The sequence below is a fragment of the Arachis stenosperma genome, chromosome 3 (genome assembly GCF_014773155.1).
Source record: "Arachis stenosperma cultivar V10309 chromosome 3, arast.V10309.gnm1.PFL2, whole genome shotgun sequence".
Taxonomy (NCBI): Eukaryota; Viridiplantae; Streptophyta; class Magnoliopsida; order Fabales; family Fabaceae; genus Arachis; species Arachis stenosperma.
The window spans coordinates 27,597,669-27,610,735 of NC_080379.1; the positions used below are offsets into that span (position 1 = coordinate 27,597,669).

Below are 13,067 nucleotides of genomic sequence, written 5' to 3' on the forward strand. Positions count from 1 at the left end.
GGACGCACATGTCGGGAAGGTCAGTCTGTTGGGGGCGCTGCACAGGTTGTGTGAGTGAATAGATTTTGAAAATTTTGTCACTTGTGCGTATGCACACATCTTAAAACTTCCTCGGCGTGTGCACGCACACCCCCCTCTGCGGCCGCACACGTCCTGTTTGTCAAATTTTGCTTAATTTTTAACTATTCTACCTTCCCAACAAGGTTGTAAGCTTCTAAAACACCATTTTAAGACTTTTGGGCCTAGTTTTGAGTATTAGAACATGGGATGTAACTTAAGGGTTCTAGTACATGATTTCATGATAAATTAGAAAACGGAGGCCTAGGTTTTTGGCATGCTGAGAACGGTTTGACGTTAGGTGAAGGGTGATGGATATATGAGATGAAGAATGATGAACTTTTGATAAGTTGAAACGGAGCTATGAATGGACAGTGGTGGAGATTAGTCGCGGACTATGAATGAGATGATGGATCCATGTATACTGAAAATGTTTTTCAGAAAATCACTGAAGTAATGTTTTTACTGAGATTATGAGACGCTATACGCCCGGCAGGGACGGTGGTTAAGCGCTCCTGTCGTGGTAGCGGCGGCGGCGTAAAGACGATGGTTAATCCCACTTACGTTGAGATGTGAGGTCTGAGGTAAGAGTATCCCGCTCACATCCATTCGGATCTATAGGCGTGTAGGCGCCGGTACCTGGATAGTGATCCGGGCACTATATCTCGGGGGTTCCCATATGAGAAATCCGAAGGGCGACGTCTCCATGCAGATGTGTCGGGTTGGCAGTTGAACCAACAATGTGATATCACAGCCAGTAGGGCAGGCATTCATCATATGCATTTTCTACCTATTTGTTTGCTTTGCCGACTTGTAATTGTATGCCTACTTGAATAACATGCCTATTTGCTTACTTGATCTACTTGACTTGTATGCTTTTACTTGTGAATTACTTGCATTGTCATTAATTGTGCTTTCTACTGGGATTGAGGAGGTTCGGAAGGCGATGGCGATGGGATTGCATGGAGGATAGGTTGGTGAAAGCTGTGGGACAGCAGCATTTGGTTAGAGTAGAAATCCCCTAAGTTAGAGTAGAAATCCTAAACTTAATGTTGTTATAATTATGCTTGCTTATTTTAGAATGCTTTAAGTTTGAATCTTGTGATGGATATGGAGCTTAGGATTGCCTTTGGCATCCCGGGGTCTTATATCCTACATCACTGGGCACTGTTACCATACTAAGAACCTCCGATTCTCATACCATATCTTTGTTGTATTTTTCAGATGCATGTCGCAACCCACCTCGGTGAGTTGCTTTGGATGGTGACAGAAGCAGAGGATCCTGGATTCTTTTGGAGTCTTTTGGTTTATCTTGTTTATACATCTCTCTTTTGTATTTTGTTTAGCCTAGAGGCTTGTATTATGAGAGAAAAACTTGTATAAGCTGTTTTTAAACTGTCAGGTTTCTATATGGTCTGTATATGGCTAGCCGGCTTAAACTCTGCGAGTCGAAGCTAGTTTCCTATGATATTATATACTTATATCTTGTTGCATCTTATCTGTTTCTTGTGCCTTAAGATAGTAGCTTCGTTGGTACGCTTTGAGCTTTTGAAATCCTGTTTTAGAGCTATATCCTTCATCGCTTCTAGATTATACTATTCTTTCTATATATATATATATAATATGTACGAGCTTAGAACTGTTGTAATCTCTAATTAACCTTTACTTTACGATGCGAGGTTAGGCTAATTAGGGCGTTACATTTAGTGGTATCAGAGCGGTTCATCCTCGTGAGCCTAAGGGATGGACCGATTGTGCTTCATTGCATACTCTGTGTGTCTTTTCTTTGATGCTATTAGGCTATCTACTTGATATGTGCATAGCATGCTTGTTTGTGAGTGCCTGATTAGGATAATTGAAGCACTAGGCTTTTGATATTGAGACTGATCACCTTGATATCGATTGTTTGGTGTAGACAAGAACCCTAATGGCCACTCGTGGACGAGGTCGAACACGTACACGGGAAAGTAAGAATGAGCAGGCAGCTGATAATCATGCCGAGTTCATGGTGGCAATGGCGAATCTCGTTAATACCATGGAAGCTAATGCTGCTGCGACTCTGTAAGCTGTGCAGAGGTTAGGCCAACCGGCGGGGAATGGCAATGGGAATGGAGAAGGAAATGTCAATGATAATACTGAGGGAAATGGCGATAACACGGGAATAGTTTCGATGACCTTGCCGACGTTCCTCAAGGTTCATCCGCCAACTTTCCGAGGATCTACTAATCCTACTGAAGCGGATCACTGGTTCCAAGCCATGGAGCGTGCTTTACAGGCGCAGCATGTTCCACTCAATCAGTATGTAGAGTTTGCCGCTTATCAGCTTGCGGGAGATGCCCAGCCCTGGTGGCAAGCAGAGTGTCACTTGCTACAACTTCAGAATGCCGACATTCCGTGGGAGGTGTTTCAAACGGCTTTCTATAAGAAGTATTTCCTCGAGTCTGCAAGGGAAGCAAAGGAGATGGAACTAATGCAGCTAAAGCAAGGTTCCATGTCGGTGGTAGATTACACCAACAAGTTTGAGGAACTCTGTAGGTTTTCTAGGGTATGTCAAGGTTCCCCAGAGACTTACGAGAGCTGGAAGTGCATTAAGTACCAGAGAGGCTTAAAGGATAGCATTATGACTGCTGTGGCGCCTATGGAGATCCGTGTCTTCCCTGACTTAGTGAACAAGGCTAGAGTAGTGGAAGAGTATGCCAAGATCGTGGCGGCATCCAAGGACACTCATAGAGAGAGCTCTAGTCAGGGGCGTGGCAAGTACTTCCATCCTAGAGGTTAAAGCTTCAAAAGAGGAGGATATGCGCCTCAAGGTCAAGGAGGTTTCAGGAAGAACACTCAGACTTAGTTTCAGTATGCTAAGGGGAGAGGAAATCAGAGTAAGAATTCTCCGAATTTGAATTGTGTATGTTGTGGGCGTTTCCATCCTTATGATTCATGCAAAATTGGCTTAGGTGGTTGTTTCAATTGTGGGTTGCTGGTGCGCGAAATTGTGATCACTACAACTTCACACAACTAACCAGCAAGTGCACTGGGTCGTCCAAGTAATACCTTACGTGAGTAAGGGTCGATCCCACGGAGATTGTTGGTATGAAGCAAGCTATGGTCACCTTGTAAATCTCAGTCAGGCAAACTCAAATGTATAATGGTGATGAACGAAAATAACATAAAGATAAAGATAGAGATACTTATGTATATCATTGGTGAGAGCTTCAGATAAGCGAATGAAGATGCCTTCCCTTCCGTCTCTCTGCTTTCATACTGCCTTCATCCAATCCTTCTTACTCCTTTCCATGGCAAGCTCGTGTAGGGTTTCACCGTTGTCAATGGCTACCTCCCATCCTCGCAGTGAAAGCTAATGCACGCACTCTGTCACAGTACTGCCAATCACCGGTTTGGTTCCCTCCCCTACCGGAATAGAATCCCTCTTTTGCGTCTGTCACTAACGCCCAGTAGGTTACAGGTTTGAAGCACGTCACAGTCATTCAGTCATTGAATCCTACTCAGAATACCACAGACAAGGTTTAGACCTTCCGGATTCTCTTGAATGCCGCCATCAGGTCCTGCCTATACCACGAAGATTCCGATTAAAGAATCCAAGAGATATTCACTAAGCCTCAGATGCTTGTAGAACAAGAGTGGTTGTCAGTCACTTTGTTCATGGGTGAGAATGGTGATGGGCGTCAATCATCACCTTCATCAAGTTGAAGAACAAGTGATATCTTGGACAAAGAACAAGCGGAATTGAATGGAAGAACAATAGTAATTGCATTAATACTCGAGGTACAGCAGAGCTCCACACCTTAATCTATGGTGTGTAGAACTCCACCGTTGAAAATACATAAGAACAAGGTCTAGGCATGGCCGAATGGCCAGCCTCCCAAAGAGGGTTCAATCATCAAAACATGATCAAAAGATAAAAATACAATAGTAAAAGGTCCTATATATAGAAAACTAGTAGCCTAAGGTGTACAGAGATGAGTAAATGACATAAAAATCCACTTCCGGGCCCACTTGGTGTGTGCTTGGGCTGAGCAATGAAGCATTTTCGTGTAGAGACTTGTCTTGGAGTTAAACGCCAGCTTTTATGCCAGTTTGGGCGTTTAACTCCCATTTAGGTGCCAGTTCCGGCGTTTAACGCTGGAATTTCTGTAGGTGACTTTGAATGCCGGTTTGGGCCATCAAATCTTGGGCAAAGTATGGACTATCATATATTGCTGGAAAGCCCAGGATGTCTACTTTCCAACGCCGTTGAGAGCACGCCAATTGGGCTTCTGTAGCTCCAGAAAATCCACTTCGAGTGCAGGGAGGTCAGAATCCAACAGCATCTGCAGTCCTTTTCGGTCTCTGAATCAGATTTTTGCTCAGGTCCCTCAATTTCAGCCAGAAAATACCTGAAATCACAGAAAAACACACAAACTCATAGTAAAGTCCAGAAAAGTGAATTTTAACTAAAAACTAATAAAAATATAATAAAAACTCAACTAAAACTATCAAAAACATACTAAAAACAATGCCAAAAAGCGTACAAATTATCCGCTCATCACAACACCAAACTTAAATTGTTGCTTGTCCTCAAGCAACTGAAAATCAAATAAGATAAAAAGAAGAGAATATACTATAGACTCCAAATTATCAATGAAACTAAGCTCCAAATTAGATGAGCGGGACTAGTAGCTTTTTGCCTCCGAACAGTTTTGGCATCTTACTCTATCCTTTGAAATTCAGAATGATTGGCTTCTTTAGGAACTCAGAATCCAGATAGTGTTATTGATTCTCCTAGTTAAGTATGATGATTCTTGAACACAGCTACTTATTGAGTCTTGGCTGTGGCCCAAAGCACTCTGTCTTCCAGTATTACCACCGGATACATACATGCCACAGACACATAATTGGGTGAACCTTTTCAGATTGTGACTCAGCTTTGCTAAAGTCCCCAATTAGAGGTGTCCAGGGTTCTTAAGCACACTCTTATTGCCTTGGATCACAACTTTATTTCTTTCTTTTTCTTTCTTTTTCTCTTTCTCCCCTTTTTTTTTCGTTTTTCTCCTTCTTTTTTCTCTTTTTTTTTTTGTATTCACTGCTTTTTCTTGCTTCAAGAATCATTTTTATTATTTTTCAGATCCTCAGTAACATGTCTCCTTTTTCATCATTCTTTCAAGAGCCAACAATTTTAACATTCATGAACCACAAATTCAAAAGACATATGCACTGTTTAAGCATACATTCAGAAAACAACAAGTATTGTCACCACATCAAACTAATTAAGCTAGTTTTAAAGATGAATTTGAAATCCTGTACTTCTTGTTCTTTTGTGATAAAAACAGTTTTCATTTAAGAAAGGTGATGGATTCATATTCATAGCTTTAAGGCATAGACACTAAGACACTAATGATCATAAGACACAAACATGGATAAACATAAAGCACTAAAATTCGAAAAACAGAAGAATAAAGAACAAGGAGATTAAAGAACGGGTCCACCTTAGTGATGGCGGCTCTTTCTTTCTCTTGAAGATCCTATGGAGTGCTTGAGCTCCTCAATGTCTCTTCCTTGTCTTTGTTGCTCCTCTCTCATGATTCTTTGATCTTCTCTAATTTCATGGAGGATGATGGAGTGTTCTTGGTGCTCCACCCTTAGTTGTCCCATGTTGGAACTCAATTCTCCTAGGGAGGTGTTCAGTTGCTCCCAATAGTCTTGTGGAGAAAAGTGCATCCCTTGAGATATCTCAGGAATCTCATGATGAGAGGGGTCTCTTGTTTGCTCCATCTTCTTCTTAGTGATGGGCTTGAGGTTATGCCTTCTCAGTTGAACCGGCTTTGGATGCCATAAATGGTTATGGAAAAACAAAAAGCAATGCTTTTACCACACCAAACTTAAAAGGTTTGCTCGTCCTCGAGCAAAAGAAAGAAGAAGAGAGTAGAAGAAGAAGAAATGGAGGAGAGGGAGATGGCTTTGTGGTTCGGCCAGAAGGGGAAGAAGTAGTGGTTTATGAAGGATGGATGTGATTGGTGAAGAGAAAGAGATGTTGAGGTGATTGGTGAATGGGTGAAGAAGAAGAGAAAGAGTGGTGGGGTTTATGGGGATCCTATGGGGTCCACAGATCCTTAGGTGTCAAGGAAAAGTCATCCCTGCACCAAATGTTGCTCAAAATCACGTTTTGAGCTATTTCTGGCGTTAAACGCCGGGCTGGTGCCCATTTCTGGCGTTTAACGCCAAGTTTGTGCCCTTTCCTGGCGTTTAACGCCAGTCTGGTGCCCCTTTCTGGCGTTAAACGCCCAGAATGGTGCCAGACTGGGCGTTAAACGCCCAACTGCTAGCATCACTGGCGTTTAAACGCCAGTGAGTTCTTCCTCCAGGGTGTGCTATTTTTCTTCCTGTTTTTCATTCTGTTTTTGCTTTTTTTCATTGTTTTTGTGACTTCTTATGATCATCAACCTACAAAAAGAATAAAATAACAAAAGAAAATAGTTAACTATAAAACATGGGGTTGCCTCCCAACAAGCGCTTCTTTAATGTCATTAGCTTGACAGAGGACTCTCATGGGGCCTCAGAAATACTCAGAGCCATGTTGGAACCTCCCAACACCAAACTTAGAGTTTGAATGTGGGGGTTCAACACCAAACTTAGAGTTTGGTTGTGGCCTCCCAACACCAAACTTAGAGTTTGACTGTGGGGGCTCTGCTTGGCTCTGTTTTGAGAGAAGCTCTTCATGCTTCCTCTCCATGATGATAGAGGGATGTCCTTGGGCCTTAAACACCAAGGATTTTTCATTCACTTGAATGATCAGTTCACCTCCATCAACATCAATCACAGCCTTTGCTGTGGCTAGGAAGGGTCTGCCAAGGATGATGGATTCATCCATGCACTTCTCAGGATCTTGTCTCTTTTGAGGTAATTTCTGCCTAGACAAGTCATCCAGTTCTTTGGTGAGCAAGGGAGGTTCATCTTCCCAAGTCTCATTTCCAAATAACTTGTCATTTAGCTTCATGATTGCTCCAAGGTATTTAGCAACTTGCTCTTCAGTGACATACTCATCCTCTTCAGAGGAAGAATACTCATCAGAGCTCATGAATGGCAGAAGTAAGTCCAATGGAATCTCTATGGTCTTATTTTGAGCCTCAGATTCCCATGGTTCCTCATTGGGGAACTTATTGGAGGCTAGTGCACGCCCATTGAGGTCTTCCTCAGTGGCGTCCACTTCCTCTTCCTCCTCTCCAAATTCGGCCATATTGATGGCCTTGCACTCTCCTTTTGGATTTTCTTCAGTATTGCTTGGGAGAGTACTAGGAGGGAGTTCAGTGATTTTCTTGCTCAGCTGGCCCACTTGTCCTTCCAAATTTCTGATGGAGGACCTTGTTTCATTCATGAAACTTTGAGTGGTTTTGATTAGATCAGAGACCATTGTTGCTAAGTCAGAGGGGTTCTGCTTAGAACTCTCTGTCTGTTGCTGAGAAGATGATGGAAAAGGCTTGCCATTGCTAAACCTGTTTCTTCCACCATTATTGTTGTTGAAACCTTGTTGAGGTCTCTCTTGATTCTTCCATGAGAAATTTGGGTGATTTCTCCATGAAGAATTATAGGTGTTTCCATAGGGTTCTCCTAGGTAATTCACCTCTTCCATTGAGGGGTTCTCAGGATCATAAGCTTCTTCCTCAGATGAAGCATCCTTAGTACTGCTTGGTGCACTTTGCATTCCAGACAGACTTTGAGAAATCAAATTGACTTGTTGAGTCAATATTTTGTTCTGAGCCAAAATGGCATTCAGAGCATCAATCTCAAGAACTCCTTTCTTCTGATTAGTCCCATTGTTCACAGGATTCCTTTCAGAAGTGTACATGAATTGGTTATTTGCAACCATTTCAATTAGCTCTTGAGCTTCTGTAGGCGTCTTCTTCAGATGAAGAGATCCTCCAGTAGAGCTATCCAAGGACATCTTGGATAGTTCAGAGATACCATCATAGAAAATACCTATGATGCTCCATTCAGAAAGCATGTCTGATGGACATTTTCTGATCAATTGTTTGTATCTTTCCCAAGCTTCATAGAGGGATTCTCCATCCTTCTGTCTGAAGGTTTGGACTTCCACTCTAAGCTTACTCAATTTTTGAGGTGGAAAGAACTTTGCCAAGAAGGCATTGACTAGCTTTTCCCATGAGTCCAGGCTTTCTTTTGGTTGAGAGTCCAACCATATTCTAGCTCTGTCTCTTACAGCAAAAGGGAATAGCATCAGTCTGTAGACCTCAAGGTCAACCCCATTAGTCTTAACTGTGTCACAGATTTGCAAGAACTCAGCTAAAAACTGATGAGGATCTTCCAATGGAAGTCCATGGAACTTGCAATTCTGTTGCATTAGAGAAACTAATTGAGGCTTAAGCTCAAAGTTGTTTGCTCCAATGGCAGGGATAGAGATGCTTCTCCCATAGAAGTCGGGAGTAGGTGCAGTAAAGTCACCCAGCACCTTCCTTGCATTGTTGGCATTGTTGTTGTTTTCGGCTGCCATGTGTTCTTCTTCTTTGAAGAATTCGGTTAGGTCCTCTACAGAGAATTGTGCCTTAGCTTCTCTCAACTTTCGCTTCAAGGTCCTTTCAGGTTCAGGGTCAGCTTCAACAAGAATGCCTTTCTCTTTGTTCCTGCTCATATAAAGGAGAAGAGAACAAGAAAATATGGAATCCTCTATGTCACAGTATAGAGATTCCTTGAGGTGTCAGAGGAGAAAAAATAGAAGGCAGAAGTAGAAAATTCGAACTTATCATAGAAGATGGAGTTCGAATTTTGCATTAAGGAATAGTGTTAGTCCAAAAATAGAAGGATGTGAGAAGAAGGGAAGTAATTTTCGAAAATTAAGTAGAAGATTTTGAAAACATTTTTAAAAAACATTACTTAATTTTCGAAAATGAAAGTGGGAGAGAAGTAAAATGATTTTTGAAAAAGATTTTGAAATTAGAAATCAAAAAGATTTGATTGAAAACTATTTTGAAAAAGATGTGGTTAAGAAGATATGATTGGTTTAAAAAAATGTGATTGAGAAAATATGATTTGAAATCAATTTTAAAAGATATGACTTGAAAACAATTTGAAAAGATATGATTTTAAAAATTAATGACTTGCCTAACAAGAAAAGATATGATTCAAACATAAAACCTTCCTTAACAGAAAAGGCAAAAAATGTTCAATCAAATCATTAATTGTTAGTAAGTATCTTTGAAAAAGGAAAGAAATTGATTTTGAAAAAGATTTGATTGAAAAGATTTGATTTGAAAAAGATTTGATTTTGAAAAACTTTGAAAACTTGAAAAAAAAATTGATTTGAAAACAAAATCTTCCCCCTTGTGCCATCCTGGCGTTAAACGCCCAGAATGGTGCACATTCTGGCGTTTAACGCCCAAACTACTACCCTTTTGGGCGTTAAACGCCCAGCCAGGCACCCTGGCTGGCGTTTAAACGCCAGTCTGTCTTCTTCACTGGGCATTTTTGAATGCCCAGCTTTTTCTGTGTGATTCCTCTGCAGTATGTTCTGAATCTTCAATTCTCTGTATTATTGACTTGAAAAGACACAAATTAAAAATATTTTTGGATTTTTAATAATCAAAATGCAACAAGAACCAAATAATAATGCATGCAAGACACCAAACTTAGCAGTTTGTGTACTACTGACACTATATGAAACACATAAATACTCAAGCCAAAAGAATTCAAAGATCAGAGTAAGAGATCATCAAGAATTACTTGAAGATCCTTAAGACACATGAATGAATGCATGCAATTGACACCAAACTTAAAATGAGACACTAGACTTAAACAAGAAATATTTTTGGATTTTATGATTTTATAAATTTTTTTGTGCTTTTTCGAAAATTAAGTGAAAAGGAAAATAAAGGTATCAAAATTCTTAATGAGAATTCCAGGAATCATGCAATGTTAGTCTAAAGCTTTAGTCTAAAGAAATTAGACATGGCCGGCTAAGCTTCAGCAGGACATTGCATTCAAGAACTAAATTGATGAAAATCAATCAGTCTTTGGTGATGATAAGAACATCACCTTGAAACACTAGAATTCATCCTTAAAGAACTCTGAAAAAAAAAATACCTAATCTAAGCAACAAGATGAACCGTCAGTTGTCCATACACAAGAACAATCCCCGGCAACGGCGCCAAAAACTTGGTGCGCGAAATTGTGATCACTACAACTTCACACAACTAACCAGCAAGTGCACTGGGTCGTCCAAGTAATACCTTACGTGAGTAAGGGTCGATCCCACGGAGATTGTTGGTATGAAGCAAGCTATGGTCACCTTGTAAATCTCAGTCAGGCAAACTCAAATGTATAATGGTGATGAACGAAAATAACATAAAGATAAAGATAGAGATACTTATGTATATCATTGGTGAGAGCTTCAGATAAGCGAATGAAGATGCCTTCCCTTCCGTCTCTCTGCTTTCATACTGCCTTCATCCAATCCTTCTTACTCCTTTCCATGGCAAGCTCGTGTAGGGTTTCACCGTTGTCAATGGCTACCTCCCATCCTCGCAGTGAAAGCTAATGCACGCACTCTGTCACAGTACTGCCAATCACCGGTTTGGTTCCCTCCCCTACCGGAATAGAATCCCTCTTTTGCGTCTGTCACTAACGCCCAGTAGGTTACAGGTTTGAAGCACGTCACAGTCATTCAGTCATTGAATCCTACTCAGAATACCACAGACAAGGTTTAGACCTTCCGGATTCTCTTGAATGCCGCCATCAGGTCTTGCCTATACCACGAAGATTCCGATTAAAGAATCCAAGAGATATTCACTAAGCCTCAGATGCTTGTAGAACAAGAGTGGTTGTCAGTCACTTTGTTCATGGGTGAGAATGGTGATGGGCGTCAATCATCACCTTCATCAAGTTGAAGAACAAGTGATATCTTGGACAAAGAACAAGCGGAATTGAATGGAAGAACAATAGTAATTGCATTAATACTCGAGGTACAGCAGAGCTCCACACCTTAATCTATGGTGTGTAGAACTCCACCGTTGAAAATACATAAGAACAAGGTCTAGGCATGGCCGAATGGCCAGCCTCCCAAAGAGGGTTCAATCATCAAAACATGATCAAAAGATAAAAATACAATAGTAAAAGGTCCTATATATAGAAAACTAGTAGCCTAAGGTGTACAGAGATGAGTAAATGACATAAAAATCCACTTTCGGGCCCACTTGGTGTGTGCTTGGGCTGAGCAATGAAGCATTTTCGTGTAGAGACTTGTCTTGGAGTTAAACGCCAGCTTTTATGCCAGTTTGGGCGTTTAACTCCCATTTAGGTGCCAGTTCCGGCGTTTAACGCTGGAATTTCTGTAGGTGACTTTGAACGCCGGTTTGGGCCATCAAATCTTGGGCAAAGTATGGACTATCATATATTGCTGGAAAGCCCAGGATGTCTACTTTCCAACGCCGTTGAGAGCGCGCCAATTGGGCTTCTGTAGCTCCAGAAAATCCACTTCGAGTGCAGGGAGGTCAGAATCCAACAGCATCTGCAGTCCTTTTCGGTCTCTGAATCAGATTTTTGCTCAGGTCCCTCAATTTCAGCCAGAAAATACCTGAAATCACAGAAAAACACACAAACTCATAGTAAAGTCCAGAAAAGTGAATTTTAACTAAAAACTAATAAAAATATAATAAAAACTCAACTAAAACTATCAAAAACATACTAAAAATAATGCCAAAAAGCGTACAAATTATCCGCTCATCAGTTGCCCGGCCACATTGCGAGGGATTGCACTCGTGGGAGGAACCAAAATGCGGGCCAAAGTCAGCATCAAGGTCGAGTCTTTACTGTGAATGCCAATGATGCTTCTAAGGTGGATCCGTTGATGAGAGGTATATGTCTAATTGGTGATAAGTCCTTAGGTGCATTATATGATACTGGAGCTTCGCATTCGTTTATTTCGTTTGATAAAGTTGAGGAATTAGGATTGAAAGTGTCAGAGTTACGTTTTGATCTGTATGTACATACTCCGCATCAGACAGTTATGACTAGGTCAGGTTGTAGACAAGTAGGTTTCAAGCTTGAGGGTAGAGACTTTGTGCATGATTTGATCTATTTACCAATGGTGGGGCTAGAAATGATTTTGGGGTTTGATTGGTTGTCAAAGAATCGGGCTTTGTTGGATTATTTTGAACGGACAACTCGGTTTATGCCGGAAGGAGAGAATGGAGCAGTAGTAGCTACGGGATATTACCTGAACTCTGTAATGGTGCAATATAGTGGGGAGGAGTGTCAGGGTTACATTCTGTTGGCTACTAATGCGATGGGTGATGCCCAGAACTTAGAGCAGATACCGGTGGTTAGAGATTTTCCATAAGTATTCCCGGAAGATATCCCTGAGTTCACACCTCAAAGGGAAATTGAATTTGCAATTGAATTGGTACCGGGAGCCAGACCAGTATCGATTGCGCCGTATAGAATGGCTCCGATAGAGCTGGCAGAGTTAAAGACTCAGTTGGAAGAGCTTCTGAACAAGAGGTTCATTCGACCGAGTGTATCACCGTAGGGAGCGCCAGTTTTATTGGTAAATAAGAAGGATGGAGGAATAAGACTGTGTGTGGATTACCGACAGTTGAACAAAGTGACTGTGAAGAACAAGTACCCGCTACCAAGGATAGATGACTTGATGGATCAATTGCAAGGAGCTGGAGTGTTTTCCAAGATAGATTTGAGATCCGGTTACCATCAGATAAGGGTGAAAGAGGATGATATCCCTAAGACTGCTTTTAAGACACGCTATGGACACTACGAGTTTGCGGTAATGTCCTTTGGGTTAACGAATGCACCTTCTGTTTTCATGGATTACATGAACAAAGTGTTTCGTCCCTTTTTGGACAAATTCGTGGTGGTTTTTATAGATGACATTTTAATTTATTCTAAGACGGTGAAAGAGCATGAGGAGCACTTGAGGATTGTGCTGCAAATCCTAAAGGAGCGAAAGTTGTACGCTAAGTTGTCGAAGTGTGAGTTCTGGAAGGAAGAAGTAA

At 41.2% G+C, this 13,067-nt stretch overlaps 1 protein-coding gene and 1 non-coding gene across 2 annotated transcripts; both read left to right on the forward strand.

Moving 5' to 3' along the window:
- The first annotated feature begins 8,044 nt into the window (after window positions 1-8,044).
- On the forward strand, window positions 8,045-8,152 carry LOC130971894 (small nucleolar RNA R71). Its single transcript, XR_009083097.1, has one exon. It is a non-coding gene; the product is annotated as a small nucleolar RNA R71 (small nucleolar RNA).
- A 3,753-nt stretch (window positions 8,153-11,905) lies between these two features.
- LOC130965769 (uncharacterized) lies at window positions 11,906-12,397 on the forward strand. Its single transcript, XM_057890531.1, has one exon. It carries the CDS (start codon window positions 11,906-11,908, stop codon window positions 12,395-12,397), a length of 492 nt encoding a protein of 163 aa, XP_057746514.1.
- The last annotated feature ends 670 nt before the right edge of the window (window positions 12,398-13,067 follow it).